The sequence below is a fragment of the Phyllostomus hastatus genome, unplaced genomic scaffold (genome assembly GCF_019186645.2).
Source record: "Phyllostomus hastatus isolate PE091 unplaced genomic scaffold, TTU_PhHast_1.1 phas_contig_113, whole genome shotgun sequence".
NCBI classification, from domain to species: Eukaryota; Metazoa; Chordata; class Mammalia; order Chiroptera; family Phyllostomidae; genus Phyllostomus; species Phyllostomus hastatus.
The window spans coordinates 14,752,063-14,766,365 of NW_025333530.1; the positions used below are offsets into that span (position 1 = coordinate 14,752,063).

Here is a 14,303-nt window from a genome sequence, read left to right on the forward strand (position 1 = left end):
TTTACTTAATAAAGATATAAAGACCATTAGCTAGTCGTTCCTTTCAAAAAGAGTGTGGCTGTTGTTACTGTGTCCCATCCCTTTAATGAGAGAAGCACATCCTTTTAGAATGAGTTTCCATTGATTATAGAAAGGTTTTTATTAAAAAAAAAAAAAAGAAGAAGAAGTGCTCATTGATGGCATGGGACTGGTAAGTAAAACAAAGCAGCTATTGAGGGGAGTTATACAGTTCAAAGTTGAGATTTTGTCACACTAGTTATGTGACCTTGGGTATATTTAAATTATCTGAGCCTAGGTTTACTTACCTTAAGTTGAAGTTAGTAACTCCTGCCTTGTGTGGTCATTAGGACCATAAAATGAAATAAGGCATATAGCATTTTTGTGCACATACACAACATGGAAAATAGTCCATAATTTGGTAGCTTGCTTTCAGTTTTTTTTTAAGATTTATTTATTTATTTTTAGAGAGGGAAGGGAGGGAGAAAGAGACAGAGAAACATCAATGTGCGGTTGCTGGGGGCCGTGGCCTACAACCCTGGCATGTGCCCTGGCTGGGAATCGAACCTGCGATACTTTGGTTCGCAGCCCGCATTCAATCCACTGAGCTACTCCAGCCAGGGCCTGCTTTTTTCACTTTTATCTGTCACAAGTATTTCCATATTGATCAGTCTGTACCCACATTATTTTAATGGCTATCTAATGCAAATGTCTGGCTAGTCTTTAGTAGAGCTCACCCTTGAGCAGCGTCTGGCAGAGTTATTCTCTAGCGTAGGCATTTCTTTAGTACTGTGTACTTTGCTATTTGTTGTATTCCTCACAATGCTGGTGCCTTTGATCCAACTATAGGTGTTAATGGTTTGAGGATGCTGGGGATTCTCCATGATGCAGTTTTGTTCCTGATTGAGCAGCTGTCAGGTGCCAAGCACTGTAGAAATTACAAATTCCGTTTTCATAAACCAGAGGAGGCCAATGAACCACCCTTGAACCCTCATGGCTCAGCCAGGGCTGAAGTCCACCTGAGGCAAGTTCCATTCTTTTCTATAAGCAGTTTTGGGTCCTGATTTATTACCAAATGATGTAATTATTTTCCCATATAACCTTTGAGATTGGCGGTGTTAGTGCTGTCCTTACTGCTTCTGTTAAAGCATTTCTCTAAATATATTTAATCCTTTGGCTCCAGGAAGTCAGCATTTGACATGTTTAATTTCCTGGCTTCTAAACATCGGCAGCCTCCTGAATACAACCCCAATGATGAGGAAGAGGAGGAGGTACAACTGAAGTCAGCTCGGTAAGTCTTCAGTGGTGAGGGGTCATTTGAAATTCTCTTCTTCCCTCTACTCACCTCTTTAGGGCACTGTGTAGTTTTTCTTGGATCAGAATTGCCTGGGCAACATTTAAGAAGACTGAGATGCAGGTTATGTTGAAGTAGGTGTAGCTGGCTGGCAAAAAAAAAAAAAGAAGACGACAACAACTTCTGGCCAAGATGGAGGCGTAGGTAGATACATTGTGCCTCCTTGCACAACCAAAAGAAAGACAACAACAATTTAAAAACAACAACAACAACAAAAAACAATCAGAACTGACAGAAAATTGAACTGTATGGAAGTCTGACAACCAAAGAGTTAAAGACACATTCATCCAGACCAGTAGGGTTGGAGTTGGGCAGCCGGGACAGAGAGGGCTTGTGGCAAAGGGCAGCTGGTGGACCCAGCAAGGTGGTGGATTGTGGAGTGGGGCGTGGTGCGCAAGGTGGCTGGTGCACCAGGTGGTCCCACATTTGCTCCCAGATAAACCAGGAGAAACTGGGCAGTGGGACAGACTGCACAACCCAGGGCCTCCGCTTGGGGAAATAAAGCCTCAAACCACTGATTGAAAACACCTGTGGGGCTTGAGGTGGCAGTGGGAGAAACTCCCAGCCTCACAGGGGGTTCATTGGACCAGACCAACAGGGTCCTAGAACGTACACAAACCCACCCACATGGGAATCAGTCCCAGAAGGGCCCAATTTGCATGTGGGAAGTGGGGGAAATGACTGAAATCCGGCAGAGAGCGGATCAAGCACCATTGTTACCTTTCGGACCCCTTCCCCACATACAGGGTCACAACACAGCAACGTGGGTTGCCCCGTCCTGGTGAACACCTAAGGCTCTGTCCCTTACTACGTAGCAGGCATGTCAAGACAAAAAAATGGCCCAAATGAAAGAATAGATCAAAGCTCCAGAAAAAATAAAACTAAGCGACGAAGTCGCCAACCTATCAGATGCATAATTCAAAATACTGGTAATCACGATGCTCACAGAATTGGTTGAAGCTGGTCACAAGTTAGATGAAAAAATAAAGACTGCTCTAAGTGAAATAAAGGAAAATGTACAGGGAACTAATAGTGATGGGAAGGAAACTGGGACTCAAATCAACGGTGTGGACCAGAAGGAAGAAAGAAATATCCAACCAGAAAAGAATGAAGAAACAATAATTCAAAAAAATGAGGAGAGGCTTAGGAACCTCCAGGACATCTTTAAATGTTCCACATCCAAATGATAGGGATACCAGAAGGAGAAGAGGAAGAGCAACAAGTGGAAAAGTCATTTGAACAAATAAGGAAGGAGAACTCCCCCAATCTGGCCAAGGAAATAGACTTCCAGGAAGTCCAGGAAGTTCAGAGAGTCCCAAAGAAGTTGGACCCGAGGAGGAACACACTGAGGCACATCAAAATTGCATTAGCCAAGATAAAAATGAAGGAGAGAATCCTAGAAGCACAAGAGACAAGGAAAGAGTCACCTACAAAGGAGTTCCCATCAGACTGTCAGCTGATTTCTCAAAAGAGGCCTTACAGGCAAGAAAGGACTGCAAAGAAGTATTCCAAGTCAGGAAAGGCAAGGACCTACATCCAAAATTACTCTATCCAGCAAAGCAATCATTTAGAATGGAAGGTCAGATAAAGTGCTTCCCAGGTAAGGTCAAGTTAAAGGAGTTCATCATCACCAAGCTCTTATTTTATGAAATGTTAAAGGGACTTACCTAAGAAAAAGAAGATAAAAAACATGTACAGTAAAATGACAGCAAATTCACAATTATCAACAACCACACCTAAAACAAAAACTAACTAAACAAACAACTAGAACAGTAACAGAACCACAGAAATGAAGATCACATGGAGGTTTGTCAACAGGGGAGTGGCCGGGGGAGAGAGGAAAAAGGTACAGAGAATAAGTAGCATAGATGATAGGCAGAAAATAGACAGGGGGAGGGTAAGAATAGTATGGGGAATGTAGAAGCCAAAGAACTTATTATGTATGACACTTGGGCATGAACTAAAGGTGGGGGGGAGTGTGGGTGGGAGGGGGTATGCATGGTGTAGGGGAGTGAAGGGGGGAAATGGGACACCTGTAATGGCATAATCAAGATATATTACCAAAAAAATTTAAAAAATAAACAAATATTGTAAACTAAAAAAAAAGAAGAAGAGTATGTTATGGAGGAGAAATGAGATTAACTGTAAGATGTATATATTGTTTGACCATAGTATACTCTGTCAGCTCTGTCTGTACTGCTCTAGTCGTCATGGTCAGAACATACAATGTGTATTAAAATAGGCCTGATTTTATAAAGTATTTGTTATGCTTGGCCTTGAACAAAATGAATATTGTAGCCATATTCTCTAGGAACCTTTGATCTAAGATTCACAATTATTATTTCCTGAATAGAATTAATCAATAATGTGCTTATCTCTTTAGGAGGGCAACTAGTATGGATCTGCCCATGCCCATGCGTTTCCGGCACTTAAAAAAGACTTCTAAGGAGGCAGTTGGTGTCTACAGGTATGGGTAAAATTCTAGAGAGAATTATAGAAAACTACTAAAGTTTTCCCAAATGCTGGAGTGACCTCCCTCATTCCATAACTTAGGTTTTATAGGTATTATTAATTATTGAAGTACTGGGATCCTGCAGTTCTTGAACTGAACAACAAATTTAACGTAAGTCAGCATTACAATGTTGCTACTTCTAGTAAGACAGAATAGAGAAATTTTTAATCCTTGTCCATTTGTTAGAACATTTAATATGTTCAAATCAGGTGGGTCCAGATTCTTTTTTTTTTTCTAGTGTCTGTCTGTCCCTCTTGAGGGACTAACAGACCAAGGAATTTCATTCATTTATTCATGTAGTCACATAGTTAACCTTATTGCAAAATTTGTGTCTGATCTCTTGTCCATCTTTATGTTTTAGGTCTCCCATCCATGGTCGGGGTCTTTTTTGTAAGAGAAACATTGATGCAGGTGAGATGGTGATTGAGTATGCTGGCAATGTCATCCGTTCCATCCAGACTGACAAGAGAGAAAAGTATTATGACAGCAAGGTGAGTCTCACACTTTTACTCTCCAGTTCTTTTGTTTTGTTATAAAAAGTGGCCATCGACTATAAATATCTCTAGATCAAAAAATAGTGTATTTTATTGATTCAAAAACATGTTTGTTTGTTTGTTTTTTCAACATTTTAACACCTGAAATTTGTGGTGGGCCCAGTAAAAGTTTATAAGCCACTCTATGGATCAGTACATAAAATATACTTTGAAGGTTTGTCTGAGTGGATGCCAGAATTAAAAGCACCTAGCAACACATTTTTTAGGTTTCCCTTTCCTGGAGACATTAAGAAACCAGTAGTCTATTCCTGTAATCTAGAGATTCATCATGGAAGCATCATGAGAGATGAGAGAAATCTGGACTATTTTTTTTTTTAAGATTTTGTTTGTTTGTTTATTTGTTTGTTTTAGAGAGGAGAAGGGAAGGAGAAAGAAAGGGAGAGAAACATCAATGTGTGGTTTGCCTCCTACATGCCCCCTACTGGGGACTTGGCCCGCAACCCAGGCATGTGCCTTAGACCAGGAATCGAACCATCAGCCCCTTGGTTTACAGGTTGGTGCTAAATCCACTGAGCCACACCAGCCAGGGCAGAAATCTGGACATATTACTAGAGGAAACTTTGTTTATCAGCAGCTATAAGTCACATCAGAAAAAGGTTGGAAAATGTTCTCAAATCTGAGCTGAAATAAGTAACAGGTTCTTCTCCATTCTCCTGCACATATAGGGCATAGGTTGCTACATGTTTCGAATTGATGACTCAGAGGTAGTGGATGCCACCATGCATGGAAATGCTGCACGTTTCATCAATCACTCATGTGAGCCTAACTGCTACTCTCGTGTCATCAATATTGATGGACAGAAGCACATTGTCATCTTTGCCATGCGCAAGATCTACCGAGGGGAAGAACTCACTTACGACTATAAGTTTCCCATTGAGGATGCCAGCAACAAACTACCCTGTAACTGTGGCGCCAAGAAATGCCGGAAGTTCTTAAACTAAAGCTGCTCTTCTCCCCCAGTGTTGGAGTACTAAGACCCAGGGCCATCCAGAGCCGTGCTGAAGGTCTTTGCCAGCAGCTAGGAGTTCAGGATTGAGTGGTCAGTTGAGGGGCCTCCATGATGGCTGAGCTCCCTTATGTCCCATATTCACATTATACATGTGATCATAGTCCCGGAGAGAGATAAGGTCTCAAGAAAAGATCTCTGACCCACTTTTCACTGGGGCCTTCTGATTATATGCTGTTAAAAAGTAGGAAACGGGGTCCCTAGTAGACTTGCCTGGAAGGAGATATGGGTTACTTCTGTTGGGAGGTTGGGCCTGAGCATCTCCTCAAAGAGAAGTTGCCATCCTCTCCTTAGCCCTTTCCCAAGCACTGTAAGCAAGGAGTCAGGCAAAGCCTCAATTAGAGGGTTGGTTGGGTACCCAATAGTTTTCCAGCCAGGCCCAGCCTGTGGCCATCTGTTGAACAGAGAAGGTCTGATTGTTTTCCCATACGATCTTCCCACTTGAGAGTTTATTTCTACTTGGAAAACAGGATTCTTAGCATCTTTGATATCAAAAAGCTGTCTTGGGGTTGTGCCAATTAATTACCAAACGTTGAGCCTGTGGGTTTTAAGTGGGAGTATTATCCCAAGAGCCTTATTTCAGCCAATTACCTTTCTTGCTAATAGGAGCAGCTTCCCTCTCATTCCTTCTCTTCACTCTACTTCTTTGTTTTCCCTGTTCTTCATCCCACTGCTTCCCCATCCTGGATGGTAAGAGACAGTGACTCCCTGCTCAGGGACACTGCCTACTGGGTATACCATGTGCCTATGGAAACGTTCCCTGAGCCTGTGAGCACCCCTGGTGGGGAAATGGACAGGAGCCATTGGCCAGAACCAGACATAATCAGGAGTTTTTGTAAAGCTCCACTGAGAGTTTTAATGGAATATATGTAGCATGATATTTTAGAAGAAGAAAATATCATTTAAATAATTGAATCATGCAACAACCAGGATGACCTCTGGGCCCTATTCTGAGGACAAGGTGACTTTATTTTTCTGTTATTAAGACATAGGAAGATTTAATTTTTATATGGTCAATTTCCAGTTGAAGGCACAACACTAATCAGATTTCCATGCCCAAAACTTGGGGACTAGACCAACTAGTATTGAGGGAACTCTGCCACCTATGCAAAATCCATGGATAAAGTAAGTTAAATGACACTACTGCCCTGATTACTCCTTAGGATGTGGTCAAAGCATCGTCAGATATTCTCTCCCTTCCCCCAAGACAGTGTCCTGAACCTGTCAAATTAAGTCATTGGATTTTACTCTGTTCTGTTTACAGTTTACTATTTAAGGTTTTATAAATGTAAATATATTTTGTATATTTTTCTATGAGAAGCACTTCATAGGGAGAAGCACTTATGACAAGGCTATTTTTAAACCACGGTATTATCCTAATTTAAAAGAAGATTGGTTTTAAATAATTTTTTATTTTCATAGGATGAAGTCAAAGAAAATACTCAGCTGTATACACAAAGTCTGGTTTTTCCTGCCCAACTTCCCCGTGGAAGGTGTACTTCTTATTGTTTAATGTCTAGTTTGTTTGTGCCCTGTTGACATAAAAGTTTCCTAGGTTTGCTCTTTGACAATAAATAGAAAAGGAAGGTCACCCAACTCCATTGGGCCACTCTTCTTTCCCACACTCTCTCCTTTCTGTTATTAGCTCAGAGTGGTGAGAGGTGGTAATCCATTTTTCCCTCATCTGTCCTACTTCAAAGTTAGCAACCAAGTTGAATGACAACCTGACATTTTGATCACCATCAGCCTCATAGATCACCTCGTTCCCTTTCCTCTACCCACCAAGTCCTCATTAGCTGCAAAGAATCCACAGATCCTCCGGTGCCCCGTTTTGGGGCAGCCTGTTGAAACTGAAGCACAGTCTGACCACTCACAATGAAAAAAGATTTCTCTCTGCCTTTGTCAGCCACGAGGTTTCAGAGCAGTGTAGTCCAGTGGAGGCAAGACAGCCTTTTCTCCACATGAGAAGCCTGTTCCTATGGAAGTCTGACAAAGCAGTAGGACCCAGCTCAGCACTCTGCTCCAGGACTAATGGTTCTGCTGTGCCTTCCATCCTGGGCTCCCTGTTCTTCCGTGACCTTGAGAACTTTGTTTGGTGGCTTTGCTGGAACATTGTTACTGTTTTCACTGGCATGCAGGGAGCACAGAACTGTGGCCAGGATGGCAGAGACTTCCTTGTTCATGGAGAAGTGCCAGCAGGGGACTGGGGAAAAGCACTCTGCCCAGACCTCACCTCCTTTCCTCCTTTTGCCCATGAACGAGACATGGTGGCTCTAGGGGTTCTACTATTGTCTGGTTTCCTTTATTGCACTGTGTGAGATTTTTTTTTTTTTTGTAAATCCTTTTACTCATTTTCCCCCCAAGAAAAAACCCTTAAGCTGCATTTGTTACTGAAATGATTAATGCACTGATGGATCATGAATTCACCTTGAGAAAGACCCAAAGGCCAGTCTAGGGGTCGGGGAAACTCAGCTAAACTGACCTAGTTACTGCCCTGCTAGGCCATGCTGTACTCTGAGTCCCCTTCCTCATCCTCTTTCTACCAGTCCCAAACCCTGAGGCCAGGGGAGGACCCCACATCTTTCCTTCTGCCAGCTGCAGATCATTTGCCTTGCCTTTCCACTCCCTAATTGTAACCACAGAAATGAGAAATTCCTCGTTACAGCTCAGCCTTGAGTTCATTGCCAAAATTCAGCATACCTGCCAGCAACTTGGGAAATGAGCTAAGATTTCCCCACAAGAAGGAAACAAGGCAAAAGTGCAGACTGAGGAACTGTGGTGGGTCATTCCTAAGAATAAGCCAAAGGGGCACTCCAAATCTCTAAGGAGTAACAGGCTGCAAACCTGGTCAGTTCTCAGTGAGAGAGCCAGCTCCCTTACAGCTTTGCTGCTAGAACCTGTTACGGCTGCATTTCCTGGTGGCCAGTGACAACCGTGTATCCAGAATAGCTGCATGGGGCTGACCCTTTGGCCGGAACTTGGTCCCTTGGCTCCCGCTATGTTACTGTCCACCACCCCCAGCCCAGCCCCTCCTGTTTTTAGACCAATAACAAGAATTAAAGGGGAAGCCCTGGCAGCTATATATGTTTTCAACCAGTCTCCTTTTCCGGGATCCAGGCCACTGCCCTGTTTGCCTCTGTCAAATCCCCGGCCAATGCAGTGAGCACCATGCAGCTCCCTTGATTTTAAAAAAGAAGAAAAAGAAGAAAGACAAAAAATAATCTTTTAATGAATGTATCTTTCTAAAGGACTGATGTTCAATCAAATATCTGAAAATACTAAAGGTCAAAACCTTGTCAGATAATAACTTTGATTTGGGACTTTTAAATAGGATTTTTTTTTGTTTTGTTTTTAAAGGAAAAGCGGGTCACTGCAAAGGGCTGGGTGTAATTTTGTTTCATTTCCTTCATTTAAAGCAATACAAGGTTATTGAGCAGATGGTTTTGTGCTGAATCATGAATACCAGTCAAGTCTCACACTCTGAAAACTTGCAATTTTTTGTCTTGGTTTTCAAATAAATATAAATATGATATATATAGGAACTAATATAGTAATGCACCATGTAACAAAGCCTAGTTCAGTCCATGGCTTTTAATTCTTTAACACTATAGATAAGGATTGTGTTACAGTTGCTAGTAGTGGCAGGAAAATGTCAGTCTGGCACTTCTCTGATCCTCTGAAATGGAGAAACCCAAACCATAAAGAGATGGTGGAAACAGCCCATTCCTAAGGGTCAGAAAGAAATGCAGAAGTGGTGTCACCTGGATCTTTTTTCTGCCAGTAAATGTTGCCAGGCAGTATCTGTACTCCTTGTTCTCTATTTTTGGTTATGAATGTTGGGGTTACCACCTGCATTTAGGGGAAGATTGTGTTATGTGCTTTCCTGGTATCTTGTTCTGAGGTACTCTAGTTCTGTCTTTCAAACAAGAAAATAGATTTGTGATGTTTCTTTCATTGAATTTTTAACAGTCTCTTTAGTAAATACAGGTAGTTGAATAATTGTTTCAAAAGCTCAACAGATAACAAGCTTCTTTTTTAGAAATAGGACATTTCTTGACAACTTTATCATGTATAACAGATCTTTGGTTGTTTTTTTTCCCCTGTGTTCTTCCAAGCTTCTGGTTAGAGAAAAAGAAAAAAAAAAAAGAAAAAAATATGTGTCTAAAATCCATCAGTGTTAATAACTCCCTGTGACAGGGATGAAGGAAAATAACTTTAATAGTTCAAAAAATAATAATGCTGAAAGCTCTCTACGAAAGACTGAATGTAAAAGTAAAAAGTGTACATAGTTGTAAAAAAAAAGGAGTTTTTAAACATGTTTATTTTCTATGCACTTTTTTTTATTTAAGTGATAGTTTAATTAATAAACATGTCAAGTTTATTGCTGCACATGGTGGAGCTTTCTTTTGGCATTGCTGGGGTGGAGCGATGGGGGAGGGGTGTGGCCTGTAACCTGATTATAGAGGACCTTCCACAGTCCTTTATTTTAAGTTGAAATAATTAAATCGCTCTTCATTGCCTTTCACACTGGCTCTCTTAACTGAATTTTCTTTCCGTATCAATGATGTATATTCAGGACCTGATTAATTCTGGATAGGAAGATGGGCTCAAGAAGACAAAGGAATAGCTCCTGTACTGCCTACATACTTCCCTCCTAGAAGCAGTTTCTAGGGATTTTCTCCCAATCTGTGAATGTAATAAGAGCATTTAAGGGAGAACCTGGACAGCACCCTCTCTTTGCTCTACTCCACCTTAAGGCTGAAATTGGATTTATTTACTGTTTCTCCTAGGACTGGGGTACTGGTGGGGAGGCAGTTGAGAAATACCTGTAAATGTTCTGCCAGGCCGGGGTCACTAACCTCTGGCCAAGGGAGGTTGAGTTTACACTACAGCCAAAAGAATGGAAGACACTCCTGTTTATGGGGGATGGTCCTCATCCTCTCTCTAGATCAATTGGCTGTGAAGCTCCGTCACCACCCACCACTTATTCCTCCCTCTCTCATCCTGAGTCACCTTTTCGGATTTTTGTAGTTGAGCATCATGGGGACTCTAAATGATCAGGCAGTATTACAGGCCATCTTCAACCCCAACACCCCATTTGGAGACATTGTTGGGTTGGACCTGGGAGGTGAAGCTGAGAAAGAAGTAGAAGGTGAGTGTTTGACCCTGGAGTATAGCTCTCCACATTGGCTAGTGTGCAGGCCTCCCTAGGGAAGCAAAAGGAATGGTCTTTTTCTTTTGCAGTGGGGGTGGGGGGGATGGGGGTCTTCCAAAGTCCCTTGTTTGTTCCATGCCCCTTGGACAACGATTGAGGTTGGAATTAAAGATTGGCTGTACCTCAATGTACTGATGGGGGTTTGGCAAGAGTCACTGTCAGGAAGAGAGAGCCAGAGTTTGTTTCAATCCTTTTGTCCCCACACTTCTAAACTTACTCACCACTTAATTCTCTCTGTGATCTAAGCTTAACTGTTGACATGTAGGAGGGTGACATTAAACTCTCCCATGTTCGTTAAAACAGAGGATGTCATCCCACAATGGAAGAGGGCAGGGCATGGCTCCAGTGAATGGTTCCAACCTAAGCAAGCATTCAGTGTTAACATATTATTACAAGCCAAGCATTGAGTTGATCCTTCCACAATGAGTGCACTTTGTGTTGAAGGTAATATAGTAGAACAAAATGGAGACAGGCTAAGGATCCAGAAAGACCTGGGTTCAAATCCAAGCTATGCAACATATATACTATATGACCTTGAGCAAGTATTTTAGCTACAGTGAGCTTTATTCTCTTAATGGGGAGCCAACCAAGGTCCCCTTCCCAGATCTCTTTGTGACTTAGGCAGTACCAGCTCTCGGTCTTAGTGACCTCAGGTCCCCTGCCCCAAATATTGTACCTGACTCCTGTGACCCATACCTCAGCCCAGTAAGTTCTGACTCAGGTTTCTAAAGCCTAAGGTGGCTTTTGCTTCTTGCTCCCAATTGTACATTCTCCTGGCTCCCTCCTTGGCACAGATGGAGTTTTCCCTCAAGCACAGTTGGAGCAGTCCAAGGCCCTGGAGCTGCAGGGAGTGATAGCAGCTGAGTCCGGTGACCTTAGCACAGCCCTGGAGAGGTTTGGCCAAGCCATCAACCTGCTGCCTGAGAGGGCATCAGCCTACAACAATCGAGCCCAGGCCCGGCGACTCCAGGGAGATGTGAGAGGTGAGGCTAGCTCTGGACCCTCTGCAAAAGAGGCCCTGGAGTACACAGACCAGAGATGAAGTGGTGGATCTGGGGAATGGGGTGGGGAATCATTAAACCCCTCTGGAATCTGCATTCTTACCTATAAGATATTCTGGGCCCTGCTAATCTCTTGGGGCTATTAAGAAATAGCAGAATAGACTGTATTCCATTTACTTATTTAATGGGAATCTACTTTGCGGCAATGGGCCAGGTGCTGAGGACACAAAAGATACAGCAACTAAGGGACTTTACATGTCATCTGTCATAACTAATTTAATCCTCACAACAACCCTGAAAGGTAGGTATTACTGTTATCTCCCTTTTCTAGATGAAGAAACAAGCATGGAGGTTAGGTAGCTGGCTACTCTCCTACAGCTGAGAAGTGGCAGAGCTGGGATTCAAACCAGGTGGCAATGCTTGAATAATACTGCCTCGTACATCCTAGGGGGTAGGACAGACATATAATTATGATACCACCATAACAGGTTAGGAGGGATCTGCTCCTGAAGGATAAATTTTAAAGGGTGAGTAGGAGTTAGCTGGATAGAGGAGGAGTTGGGAAAGCAGTCTATAGAGGTCCAGAAGGCATGAAAGAAAGGTACAGGAATTTACAGTCTCCAGGCTGACCAGGACAGAAAGAGGAGGAACTGTGCACTAGGGCCAAGAGGTAAACAGGAATCACAAAAGAGTCGTTTGTTTTTTAAAGATTTTACTTTATTTCAGAGCGGGGAAGGGAGGGAGAAAGAAAGGGACAGGTATACCAGTGTGTGATTGCCTCCTGTGTGCCCTCCACTGGGGACCTGGGCTGCACCCCAGGCATGTGCTCTGACTAGGAATTGAACCAAAGGCCCCTTGGTTCGCAGGCTGGCACTCAATCCATTGAGCCACACCAGCCAGGGCTCACTAAAGGGTTTTAGCTGCTGCATTGTGGTAACTGGCTGAAGTGGGGACCATGGGACAAAGGGAGCCATCCACGCTGGGAACCGGAGAGCAGGTCCATCAGTGGTGTAAACCACAGAAAACTAGTAGGGAACTACTAGACTATTAAGACTTGGTGCTGGAGGTACCCTTGGGACCAGTAATGCCAGGCTGGAGAGTCTGGACTCTATTATAGGAACAGTGGAGAACCTCAAGGGCCCCTTTTCCAGGCTTGTCTGCCACCTGGCTCTGTTAAGGCAGTGTTGTTAAAGGCTGCTGGAGATAGCCTGCAGGCCAAAACCCCAGACAGGATCAGAGGCAGTTCTCCAGGAGGTGGCTTTCAATTCCTCCAGACTAGTTTCTCTGAGAGAAACCAAGAAATGTCATCAGAGAGCTTCTCAAAGGTGCAGGTCCAGGTGCAGTGGGGGACATAGCCCTTGTGGGGTTCCAGGGATCAAGACAAACACAACTGGAAAGTTGGCCTTGCTTGAGAGCTCCCCAAGCACCCAGATGAAATGCAGCTCAGTGGACCCTACAGTGGACAGCAGCAGGTTCCTGGAGGTTGAGTTCAGATGCCTAACCCCAGGACTTCATGAGAACAATAAAAATTAAAATGGAGCAGGCCAACTCTGGCTCCAAGACCTTCAAAGAAAATTAGATACAAAATAATGAAGATTATGGAAATAAAGAATGAGGAGAAGCAGTAAGTGGAGAAAACAGGTGAGGGAAACTTAAAAATCACACAATGGGCCCTGGCTGGTGTGCCTCAGTGGCTCTGCCTGCCTGCCTTGGAACCAAAAGGTCACCAGTTTGATTCCCAATCAGGGCACATGCTTGGGAGGAGGACTAGGTTGCGCGCTGGGTCCCCAGTTGGGGGCGTGCAAGTGGCAACTAATTCCATGTATTTCTCACACTGATGTTTCTCTACCCCTCTCAAAAAAAAAAAAAAAAATCACAATGGAAGATGAGAGAAAAGCCTTCAAAAGGAAAAGAGAAATGTACCGTATTTGTAAGAAACAGTTGTTAGTAAGTATAATTATATTGGACTCTTGGATTCAGAGTTAGTCACCTGGTACATGGAGGATGGTTAATTACATATCAATATATGTGGAATAAATTGCCAGCTACATGACAGCAACGGGCCCCATTCATGAACACAGTGATCATTTAAAATGCTCCCAGCAACTTTCATGTTTTGGTGTGAGACTTAAGTCCTAGCTCTGCCACTAAGTGGCTGTACAGGCAGACATGTCTTCCCCCAGCTCTTCCAGTCTTCATCTGTGCAACAGGAATAGCAATAACTAACTACCTCTAGGTTAACGGGCAGGCGGGCTGTAAAGGGCTGAGCCCGAGGCCCCAATTCTGAGCCCAGATTCTATGCTCGCTCGTCCTGCAGGAGCCCTGGAGGACCTGGAGCTTGCCTTGACGCTGAGCGGCGGGCAGGGTCGCGCCGCCCGCCAGAGCTTTGTGCAGCGGGGGCTACTAGCGCGGCTGCAGGACCGGAACGACGACGCCCGCAGGGACTTCGAGCAAGCCGCGCGGCTGGGCAGCCCCTTTGCGCGGCGCCAGCTAGTATTGCTCAACCCATATGCAGCGCTGTGCAATCGCATGCTAGCCGACATGATGGGGCAGCTGCACGGTCCCAGCAACAGACGCTGAGCCGGCCAACGGACAAGGGAGGGGAGGGCCCTGCACCAATAAAACTGCCGACTCACACGAATCCCGCCTGTATCTGCTCCCACA

General features: G+C 43.8%; 2 protein-coding genes across 9 annotated transcripts in view; both read left to right on the plus strand.

Annotated features, from left to right (window-relative positions):
* Positions 1-9,804, plus strand: part of KMT2A (lysine methyltransferase 2A) — a 97,336-nt gene extending 87,532 nt beyond the window's left edge. For all 8 annotated transcript variants that reach the window (XM_045838091.1, XM_045838132.1, XM_045838106.1 and 5 more), the window contains 5 exons: positions 847-1,021; positions 1,181-1,288; positions 3,735-3,818; positions 4,225-4,354; positions 5,083-9,804. In XM_045838091.1, the coding sequence (XP_045694047.1) occupies positions 847-1,021; positions 1,181-1,288; positions 3,735-3,818; positions 4,225-4,354; positions 5,083-5,358 (773 nt within the window). In that variant the 3' untranslated portion in view covers positions 5,359-9,804. The remainder of the gene's footprint in view (positions 1-846; positions 1,022-1,180; positions 1,289-3,734; positions 3,819-4,224; positions 4,355-5,082) is intronic.
* A 585-nt stretch (positions 9,805-10,389) lies between these two features.
* Positions 10,390-14,280, plus strand: TTC36 (tetratricopeptide repeat domain 36). Its single transcript, XM_045839635.1, has 3 exons — positions 10,390-10,575; positions 11,433-11,621; positions 13,957-14,280. Exons 1-3 carry the CDS (start codon positions 10,464-10,466, stop codon positions 14,217-14,219), a joined length of 564 nt encoding a protein of 187 aa, XP_045695591.1. The 5' UTR covers positions 10,390-10,463; the 3' UTR covers positions 14,220-14,280.
* Positions 14,281-14,303: the final 23 nt, after the last annotated feature.